Source organism: Onychomys torridus, chromosome 2, assembly GCF_903995425.1.
Source record: "Onychomys torridus chromosome 2, mOncTor1.1, whole genome shotgun sequence".
Classification (NCBI taxonomy): domain Eukaryota; kingdom Metazoa; phylum Chordata; class Mammalia; order Rodentia; family Cricetidae; genus Onychomys; species Onychomys torridus.
Genome location: NC_050444.1, coordinates 63,537,332 through 63,548,332, shown reverse-complemented (window position 1 = coordinate 63,548,332; position 11,001 = coordinate 63,537,332). Strand labels below are relative to the sequence as shown.

At 47.1% G+C, this 11,001-nt stretch overlaps 1 protein-coding gene across 3 annotated transcripts; it reads left to right on the top strand.

Annotated features, from left to right (window-relative positions):
• Positions 1-404: 404 nt before the first annotated feature.
• Positions 405-6,467, top strand: Fam205c (family with sequence similarity 205 member C). Of its 3 annotated transcripts, XM_036180152.1 has the most exons (6): positions 405-548; positions 1,023-1,078; positions 1,720-1,773; positions 2,758-3,248; positions 4,276-4,278; positions 5,989-6,467. In XM_036180152.1, exons 1-6 carry the CDS (start codon positions 405-407, stop codon positions 6,216-6,218), a joined length of 978 nt encoding a protein of 325 aa, XP_036036045.1. In that variant the 3' UTR covers positions 6,219-6,467. The 3 variants fall into 3 exon arrangements, with proteins under 3 accessions (XP_036036045.1, XP_036036044.1, XP_036036046.1); XM_036180151.1 differs by lacking the exon at positions 4,276-4,278; XM_036180153.1 differs by lacking the exons at positions 405-548; positions 4,276-4,278 and having other exon boundaries at positions 1,021-1,068; positions 1,713-1,773.
• The last annotated feature ends 4,534 nt before the right edge of the window (positions 6,468-11,001 follow it).

Sequence of the window (11,001 nt, the reverse complement as noted above, 5' to 3'; positions counted from 1 at the left end):
GCCTGTCTTGTTTAAAATGTATGTAGTGTGCATAAAGACTGAGTTATCTGGAGACGATTGCCAGACCGTGGAATTAAGAGAGAACTGAGCTGCCACAGTACAGGGTGTAGGGAAGCATAAAGGGGTAGATGTCCCCTGTGACTGGGACATCTTCTGTCACAGGCTCTGCAGCCTATATAGAAACTGACACCATCATTTCAAAGTTGAACCACTACATGACTTTATCCAAGATAGATGAAGGTTTGCAGTTCTGTGGCCACTTTGTGGAACAGGGGGGCTTTGTGAGGTAGTTTGGTGGCCTGGCTTTATCTTCTGTGAGGCAAAGAGTCGAACTCTAGAATTCAGAGGCATTGCATTCTAACACTCTGGAAGCCTGGGAGAGGGATGACTAAGGAAGTCCAATGATGTTGAGCCCTACTTTTATTCTGTGGGATGTGGGATACCCATTATATACTTATGGATCTCTATTCATTATTGCATTATTTATTTGGCATATTAAAAGGAACCATCAAGGATTAAGGTTGGGACCTAACAAGAGCTGTTACAAGGTAGGGAAATACTATGTATGACCAGGCCTGAATATGTTGTTTACAAGAATATGGTTATTCCTCACCATATCTTGGTTATCTTACCCCTTGGTTTTTGAAAATGAGGGTTTCTTCACTGGATCCCAGATCAGCTCTGATTTGAGTGATTACCTTGGTTGGTGAACATTTAGGACCTTTGATAACTGAAGCCCTTTGGTTACTCATATTGCCCATTGTTTACTTTGTCTTGCTTTTCTTCTTCCTCATGGACCACAGAACTTGTCCATGAGATGAGACGGAAGGTATAGCATATGGAAGACCCTCAAATTGAATCAGGAGTAAGAAGAGAAGGGCGAGGGTGCTGACTGGGAAGGGAAGGTAGGGGAGCGTAAAGACAGACTACAGAAGAAGATTAGGGGACATTTCTGGATTTTGTTCCACGTTAGACATGAAAAGTTGTTTCCACTTCATATTCTAATGTTTTTATCTTTCAAGTGTTACAGAAGAGTCAAACAAAGGCCTGGAGAGAGAACACCAAGAGGTAAATCCCAGTTTCTTTGAATCCCTACCTCTGTGGGTGAGGTTTCCACAGATCCTGACCCTCCGTGATGACTGGCACAAGAAGCCAGGTGTTTCCAACCCTTGAAGACTGGGCTGTATTAATCATTGACAACTAAAGACGTATGTAGGTGGGAAAGAGATGAGGCATACTCCATCTTCTGTCTGGCCTTCCCAAGATAAAGTACAAGGATGTGGAGCCAATGTCCTTAATTCTGTCATTTTCGAGTTGTAAAGCCCTATGGAAGCCATGTTACCTCCATGTTTGTTCTCCACAAAATGGGCACTAATGGCGTGGTTGTGAAGAGCAAATGAAATTGGGTACAGGGCAGCACAGCAAATTGTTGTACACAGAGCATTTACTCTTGGGGTTATGGGTCACCCGTCCTTCAAAAGCCTTCAGCTTCTTCTTCTTGTTTCTCAAGACAGGGTTTCACTGTGTTGTGTAGTCCTGGCTGTCTTGAATCTCACTCTGTAGAGCAGGCTGGCCTTGAACTCAAAGTTCCACCTGCCTCTGCCTCCTGAGTACTGGGGTTAACGGTGTGTGCCACCACCAGCAGCTGCCTTTAGCTTGTAGGTTACCCCTCAACCTTCCATTCTGTCTAACCCTGTGTCCTCCTCCTTCAGTTAAGAGAACGTCCAAGGAAGAAGCCGAGAAGCTGCAGAAGCTACTCTCTATCATGAAAAGGTAAGTCTTGCTCTCTGTGGTCTCCCGACTCCCAGCCTGGCTCGCCTGGGCAAAAGATGAGAACGGGGGTGCTGACGAGAGAGAGAGAGAGAGAGAGAGAGAGAGAGAGAGAGAGAGAGAGAGAGAGAGAGAGAGAGACACCATGGAGAGTATCAGTCCAAGCTGAGAAGCCCACCAGGGCAGAGAGGGTTCATACATCTCTCAAGAGGGAGAACTACCCATTTTACTCCAGGGTCCTGGTAGTTCTGCATTTCAGGGTTAATTCATGCTGGCCTTGCCCTGTCATGAGACAAGTGGTTCACTCAAGACAATGGGTTTGGCATAAAGAAGCCATTACTATCCCATCTCTTCCCAGCTACATCCTTTCCAGGGTAGAGGAGCTCTGGGTCTGGCTGAATTCTGCTGACACACATATCTCCTCTGAAGGCTTCTCCTCCATAAGGCCAGTTTTTGGGATACCCTCAGCCAGTCATCTATACTCTCCCTGAGGACTTCTATAGAATGGGATTGATCCCTAATAGATACTGGGGCAGCAGCAGGGGCATCCACAGTTCTTAGAATGAGGACCTCATTCTTCACAGTTTAGATAGACTGTTTACCAGGCACCAAGTTTCTCAGCCCCCGCCCGCCCCTAAAACTGATTCAGGCCTTACGTGCCTGTGAGCTAATCACTTGGTACCTCTTATCTGCCTGGTTCTTTTCTTCTAGTTCAGCTTCTCGATAAGGTTGGCAGAGAACCGACCCAAGTTTCCAGTCCTCTCTGTGTGCTGTACCTCTGATAGGCTGTCTGAGACCTTTCCCCAGACTCTCAGCTCAACCCCAGACCTTCCCATCTGAAGGTTTCCCAGGAAGAAAAGCAGAGTGATAGACCCAGGAGGTATAGGCCCAGGACTTGTAGGGCGAGGGAAGAAAAGCAATCTTCACCTACTTCTGAGGAGGCAGGTGCCGTGTGTTGTCTTCAATACTGGCCATTTTCCTTCCTAGCCAGGGCTGGCTTCCTCGGGATGGAAGTATCCGGCGGCTCCTGTGCTCAGAGCCTTCCTGCTCAATTTGCAATGCTATGGCTATGGAAATTCAGCAGTTGCTGGGGATAGAAAACAAAACGACCTCTCCTGTCTCACTGAGAGCATCACAGAGCTTTCCTTGCCTGGAAGCACTACCTGCATCGAAAGCTGAGCTTGACAAGAGCCCAGAGCTCTGTTCCCAACACTCTAGAGACGTTTCACAGGCATCCAGCCTCACACCGTCACAATCAACAGACCAGAAATCTTCAACTCAGTCAGCTGCCCCATCAACTGGTGATTCCAACGTGCAATGTTACAGTCCTGATCCTCCGCAAAAGCAGGAACCTCAAGGGTCAAATGTGTCCCGGGATGCAGGCTCTCTGTCTTCTTCAAGTGTGGAAGAACCCGGGGTTCCTGCAAATCAGCAAAAGAGGAGGAAGAAAACCAAGAAATTTGTCTTGAAGGACCAAGGTCAGCAGCCCTTGAGTATTACATTTCTTCTTTTTCCCAGGACCAAGAGCTTCCTGAACCTGAAACAATACCCTATTACCTCATATTCCCATCACCGGCTGTTCCTATGTCCCAAAGGCCCCAAGGTGCCTGTGAGTATAGGGAAATATAAATGCATGCATTTTCACATCAAGGTTTTCCTTGATCTGTGGAGGAGTTCCTGGGGGCATCTTGTAGCATACACCACTTCACCACTTACCTTTTTTTTTTTTTTTGGTTTTTTGAGACAGGGTTTCTCTGTAGTTTTGGCGCCTGTCCTGGATCTCGCTTTGTAGACCAGGCTGGCCTCAAACTCACAGAGATCTGCCAGCTCTGCCTTCCGAGTGCTGGGATTAAAGGCGTGTACCACTACCTCCCGGCCATTTCCCATATATATAGCACCCACAGAAGGCCACTACAGAGTAGGTTCTAACCCTATTCCATGGCCTGGGTTCTATTCTTTCCTTCTTTTAGCTTTTATTTAACTAGCCTTTATACATAGCCTTGAAGGAGTTTGGAGGGGTGTGGTCACACTGAAACACCAGTGGCCCTCTCTAGGTCTCTTTCCGTAGTTTATCTTCTGCACAATGGGTTTTGAGTCTGCCTTTAGAGATCTTTCCACAACAGGGCGATTATGGCCCTTTCTTATTCAGATACTCCTTTATTTCTGTACTGCCTAAAAATTTCTACATGTCAGTTATTACCAGCTTCTTCCCCATGTTCTCAAACTTGGGCATGTCCATTGACAAACCCAGAAGGTCCCCAATTCTGGCCAAGTGTGAAGTCTTGGCGTGACGCCCATGAATATGGCAGCAGTGGCCTGAGTGGGGGGTGGGGCTTGCCACTCATCTAGAGAGCTCTACAGATGCAGAGAACCACCTAATGTATAAACCCGAGATGTGTTAGAACCTGTCTCATCAGATCCAGGCCTTTTCCGACATCAAGAGGGGAGCAGCCTTGTCCTGGAGTGTGCCTGCTGGAGCTTTACCTCCAGCACAGGATGAAAGAGCAGGTGGATTTGTTATTTGTTATTGCTGGAACCAGTCCCTAAAGATCCAGCAGTCTATCCGGCTGCTCCTAACGGCCCTTGAGAATGATGACCTACACTGATCTATTGCAGCAACAGGGCCAATCCGTAGTTGGCTGATTAGACCAAAACATTGTGGCAGAGCCCACAGATTACACGTAGGAAGACCCTCAAGGGCACCAACCCCGCCTCCATAATTTCTGAGACTGAAAAGCATTGTCTACGGTATTCCAGGAGCTCCGACAGTGTCTTGGTTCTGCTCTTTCCTGGAAAACAAGTCTGAGACACATAGATAGTAATCAGCACCCTACTTAGATCAGACTGCTGAACACTGACAGGCCTTGACCGACAGCAGGAGACTCTGCCAGATGTTGTTACTGCGAGCTCTAGGCTGCCCAAGCTTGCTTTCCTGCTAGGGCTGCCTGCTGTTTTGTGGATCTTTCTGGGCTATTACCTTGGCAATCCTAGCCAATACACAATCACAGAGATGGGGGCTGAGCCCATTAGAATCTTTGACTCAGTGTTACCTTAATAGTGGCATGCTAAATCCCGGTCAAGTGTTCCAAGTGCCAGTATACCATATGCAGAGATGTATTCCAGGCTAAAGTATAACTGAGGAAATGTTCCTGGTGTTCCTTAATCACGCAAAGCACTTATCATTCCCAAACTAAATTCTACTTCAAAAAGAAATTCCTAGAAATAAATTTGGAAAAGTCCCATTCAGACAGGAGGACAGGGAACACTTTTTGGCCAAAGAGTATCTCCACACAGGAGACCTTTGGGAATCTAAACAAGCAAAGGAAAGCACCAATCCAAGACTCCTATCCCACCAGGATCCCCATGTCCCTCAGATCTAGAGTGGATCTGCTTGAAAGAAGAATTTTGAGCTGACCTAAAGACAGTAGTAGAGTAGAGCCAAGGGCACCCTGGACTGAGCAGAATGCCCTAGGTCCTGCCCACTGAGCCGCTGACATCTCACAGTCCCGTTGGGACACACTGGAGACCCAGGTTCTTTGTGTCTAGCTGGGGGCCTCAGTGAATAATCCAACCCGAAGGTTCCCTGGACCCCTTAGACCGGAGTGAAGCCCAGTCCTTACCTAAGCAGGAAAAACAGAGGACTCAGTGGAACCCAAATATGCCAAGAATCACAAAGCACAAACAGACACTTTGCTGAGGCTCATGGACCAGTGGAGGATTTCTAAGAAGAACCCCAGAGCTGCTTGGCTTCCTGTTGCCCCTTTAGGGTCTTTCTCAGGTAGAATTTTAGTTTAAGCAAGTTGCCTTCAGTGAGGATGGGCTGGTAAGACTATCAGTAGAGAGCCGCCATCTCTATCCCTTGGGCTTTCAGTTTCTTCACTGGTTCCCAGAGCATCCTTCAGGATTTCTTGGGGCAGATTGAATGATCCGCACAGCTCTTGGGTTAAACCAAATTATCTTACCCAAAGGTTCTTGGGAATGCTCAGCCTAGGGCGCCCAGCTCTTACAAGGCCAGACCTTAAAATGCCAACTTATTTGGCCAACATCTGATGGCTCAATATTTTCAAGTCCAATATTCAAAGGGGCTTCATTTTTTTAAATAGAAAAATTTCAAGGTGGAATTCTTTCAGGCCATGTTGCAGGGGTGAAACTTGTTAGGGCTGAGAGTTGGAGGGTCTGATGGGGGAGACGATACTCACTGGAGTTCCACCTTTCCAGCACCCCCAGAAGCGGATGCAGAAAATAAGATGACGTTCTTTTCACACTGGGTCAACCCTGAGGTGAAATGCGACAGGCTGGAGGAACCTTTTGTCCTGTTGAAGTCTGAAACAGAGGCCAAACCCAAGACTAAGGAGCCAGAGAAGAGTCAAGCTCTTGTCAGAGCCAACACAGCGAAGACTACAAAAGACCCCAAGGCCAAGCCTCTCGTTGCCAAGAAGAACATTTGACTTTCCTCCATTCCTACAGTGCCTACAATACAGCTCCAGCAAAACCCACATCAGCCCAACCAACCCTGGGCCTCATGGTTACTTCCACAGCTGCTTCAAAAACTGTCCACCACTGATCTGTATCACCCAGCTAGGAAACCACCATTAGATCTCCTCTCTCCTCAGCAGAAGGCACTGGTTAGCACAGACAGGATGACCATTTCCAAGCCACAAGAGTTTGTAGGTTCCCAATGCTCTGCACCTTCCCTAACAAAGGCTGTCAACCATCGTTTCCACTGCCGTGCAAGTGAGGCATGGTATTCTCCAAATATACTCAGTACCTATAAGCCAAGTGCCACTTGTATTTTCTTTTGTTTTCTTTGATGAATGTGATAAAGTAGGAGATGCTCTTCCTGTGGTCTAGGTGCTCAAGTCTGCCTTTCATTTTGATGGGATAGCTTTCTACAGAACTCCTATGGCTAGAGGGCTTGTGCCGAGAAGGAAGGGCCCTTGTTTAAGGTACACTAAAAGTAGAGATCAGGCTTGAATTCCCATAAGAAATGAGAGACCTAGCTTTTCCTTTAAAAATGTTCAGTTTATCTCTGTGTTGACCGATCCCTTTCACAATTTACTTACTCTGTCACTCCACCCAAATTAACACTCCATGTACTTCAGAAACTCAGTAAATTAGCTTCGAGGTGAGAAAGAAATAAAAAAGGAACGGAGGAAGGAAAGAAAAGAAAGGAAGAGGGGTTGGGGATTTAGCTCAGTGGTAGAGCGTTTGCCTAGCAAGCGCAAGGCTCTGGGTTCGATCCTCAGCTAAAAAAAAAAAAAGGAAGAGAAAAGACAATCCAGTGAGCACAGGGCACTAGGAAGCAGCAGCCAGTGTGGTGGGAGGGAAGCTGTGAGAGGATAGTACCTGGAAGCCAGGGGAGGAAAACAGTTCAAACAGAAAATTATCAGCCCATTGAAGAGCAGCCAATTGAGAGCGTGAAATGAGGACTTGGCGCTGCCTGTCACACTGAGAGGTATAGAGACCCATTGTGGTTTGGGACCATTGGTCTCAAGGAACAGATGAGACTTGCAGTGGATGGACAGGAAAGCCATTGGTGATAACAAATATAATTAACCTTCTGAGGGCTTTTGTTCCACGGAAGCACAGTTGAAGGGGTGTGGGGGCCACGAAGGCAGTTTTGCTTTGTAGGTTTACTGAGTTCAGAGCAAGGGGCAGTAAGGTAGGGGTCAGCTGCCTCCTGGGTTGGTCTTTGTGTGTTTTTAGACATAGAAAACAGTTCTGATGGGCAGTGGTGGCGCACACCTTTAATCCCAGCACTCAGGAGGCAGAGGCAGATGGATCTCTGTGAGTTAGAGACCAGCCTGGTCTACAGAGTGAGTTCCAGGACAGCCAAGGCTACACAGAAAAACCTTGTCTCAAAAGCCAAAAAAAAAAAAAAAAAAAAAAAAAAAAAGAAAGAAAGAAAGAAAGAAACCCACCACCATAAAACAAAAACAGTCAAGAGAGATATTGATTATTTGAGAAGCAAGTGAAGAACTTCTAGAAGGAGTGAGTATAAGCACCCACACTGAAGAGTAGCTAACATGACATTTTACTGGTGGTGTTATTAATGAAGTTTAGGAAAAGGTAGTTTCTCCATATACAAGTGAGCGTGGGTAAAGATGAAGAGGGAGGGAGTTAGGAAAGAGCGTTGGCTCTAAGGGGGAAGAGCATTTGGAGAATCGGAGCTGGAGGTTACCGTAGAAACTGTCTGTAACTAAGGAGTTGGAGGCCCTAAGACCCCAGATGGGTAGGACAGATGGTTGGAGCTGCTGGTCACAGGTGTGAAGTAGGTGCTTTGGAACTGGGAGCAGCAAGAGGGATCTCAGAGAAAGCCCCAAATTCATGGAGCTGGATCCAGGAAGAGCAGGGACTCAGACAGAGACACAGGGCAGAGGCATCCTATGCTCAGCAGGGATCAGTGAGGACTTGCATGCATGCTGCTAGCTTACCTCAGAGGAGAGCCTAAGCCAAGAGCAGGGCTTGTTGTAATGTGGTATGAGGCAGGGGTAGGGTACCTTTGTTCATAAGGAAACCCAGGATCTGTCACCACCTCATCAGGTCAAGAGGAAGTGGTAATGGGAGCTGCTTCCTCTCCTAGGACCCCAGTGTTTAGCACAATGTGTTCACTGCTAGCAGGATGCAGAAAACCCAGGTGGGAAAAAAGTGTGGATGTATGTGTCATCCCTTCTCTGGATGGTGAATCTGTGCCTAAAGGAAGGAAGATCAGCCTTTAGTTGATCCTCAAAGCGGAGAATTATAAGGCCAGGCTTGCTGAGCCAACATTCGCCAGGTGTTTTCCTGAAGCATCCCCAAAGATCAGGGGGGCCTTCCAACAGACATCCTCTCTACCCACTGGAAGCTAGGCAGAAATCCACAGAGCAGGGGTGGAGTAGGGTGGAGGGGTTGGGGGTGGCTTGAGGGAGGCCTTCATGAAGGGACCTGACTGGCTCAGGTGGGAACCCGAGTTAATACGCACTTAGGATGGAGTGGGTTCTTCCCATGCCCTCCTCCACACTGTTAACTGGCTCCCGCTTCACGGCCAAATCAGGCAACTGATCCCCAACAGTTCTTATTTTATTTTATTTTATTTTTTTCATAGCCTATATTTTGATCACACGCTTTCCTCTCCCCCAACTTCTTCCAGCTTCTCACTACCCACATATTACTACCCATAAATTTATGATACCCAAAAATCAGGGCACCGCTCAACCCTCTGCCGTAGAAGGTACTTAACAAAGAGACCCACAGCTGCATAGTATGGAGGGAGTAAGAGCCTTTGTGTCACTTATGCTTAAATGGGATGTTTTTATTAAAACCCCTCCCTCAAGGCTCAGGGATCTACGTGGAAGCGGAAGCGCAAGCGGAAAGGACCGTAAGAGCCAGAGGTGCTGGATAACTTCCAAGAAACATTGTCTTCCCCACAAACTCCTAACCTTCCCACCAGCCCCACCTGACTCCGTCCTAGAAGGGAGGTCCGAAGACATGCGGGGTCCAAGAGTGAATGTGTGATGTTTCATGCTTTGCTCAGCCTTATCATGACGTCCTCTAGCCCGCCAGCAGCTGGGATACCCTGGGCAGAGGCAGAAATGCCTCCCCCTGCCCTGTTCAACGTCTCAGCTTGTGGGGAATCTGACTCTGGGGCCCCTAATCCATGGATCCCCTCAAACAGTCCATGTACTTTGTGTGCCACAGCTGGCTCCCAAGTTCTTCCCTGAACCCCACGCTTCAACAGCCCCACCCTTTAACATACCTCTCCATTGACAGCTTACCTTTGCCTAACCAAGCTGAGTCCCAGGAAAGATGTTAATGGATGATCGTAGTTCGCAAAAATATTCATATTATGATGCCTTAACTTTTTAAAATCTTAACTGCTTAAGATTTCCGGGAAAACTGATGGGAAAATAGGAAGTTCCCATTAACCCTTTCCTGCCCCTGGAAGTTTCCTTTATTGTTACATCGTGTGTTAGTGTGGTATCTTTCTTTCTTACAGCTGAGGAACCAATATTGATGAATTACTAATGTCCACCTTGTACATTACAATTCATTTTTGTTTTTTAAGCTCACTGGCTATTGATTTAAACATCTTTACAAAGACAGTGATTGTTTCAGCAAAATAGGCAACAAATGGCACCAAACAGACCCAAGGTGCAGGTGCAGGTGGTGGGAAGAGAAGTGGGCAGGGATCCACTTAGGAAATCTGGTAACCTTGGAACTGGCAGAGGAGAAGAAGGGAGCTGCTTGCCTGAGTGAGAATTCCCAAGCAGCTGAAATAGCGAAAGGGGAGCTCCAGGAGATCTTGGAGTGGTTGGTGAGTGGGACACCAGCAAGCCTTTCCTTTGTGGAGGACTGGGAGGAGCCCCACTTGGCTGCAGACTCAGGAGCCTCACTGCTGGATGTGAGGGATAGAGGGATCCCCACTATAAAGCATCAAACATCACGGAAAACACACACAGAGCAATGTCTTTACACATTCTCTGGAGAAGTCTTCATATACTTTTAGCCCCAGACCAAGGATCACACAGGCAGTGTCAAAGCCCCTTTATCTAGCTTTTGCTCAGGACGTCACCATGTTGGCCAAGCTCTCTTGTGACTTTTATGCTACAGGCTTGGCTATAAAGTCATGGTGTCACCTTGACTTTTTTGTTTTTGTCTTGTTTTAAGAAAAAGTCTTGCTACGTAGGCTGATCTCTAACTCATGGTGGCCCCGATAATGCCCTCCCTGCTGGGGTCACAGGTGTAGGCCACTATGCCTGACTGTGATGCTGTCCTCCTGATACACACAGCTGTGGCTCATGTATTAATACCACCTACCTTGGGTCACTCCCTCTGAGCAGAGGTTTTTATTTGCATTATACATGCTATGGTTTTCTTCCTTCCTTCCTTCCTTCCTTCCTTCCTTCCTTCCTTCCTTCCTTCCTTCTTCCTTTCTTTCTTTCTTTCTTCCTTGCCTTCTTCTTTCTAATCTCTAAGTTTTCTATTATAATTTTGTTCATTCTTGAGAATTTCACACAATATGAAATATCATATTCACCTTTGTCTTAGGGTTTCTATTGCTGTGAAGAGACACTATGACCACAGCAACTCTTATAAAGGAAAACATTTAATTGGGGTGGCTTACAGTTTCAGAGGTTTAGCCTATTATCATCATGGTAGGACATGGCGGTGTGCAGGCAGCCATGGTGCTGGAGAAGGATCTGAGAGTCCTACATCCCAGCGGCAGAAGGAGACTGTGTGACACACTGGGTG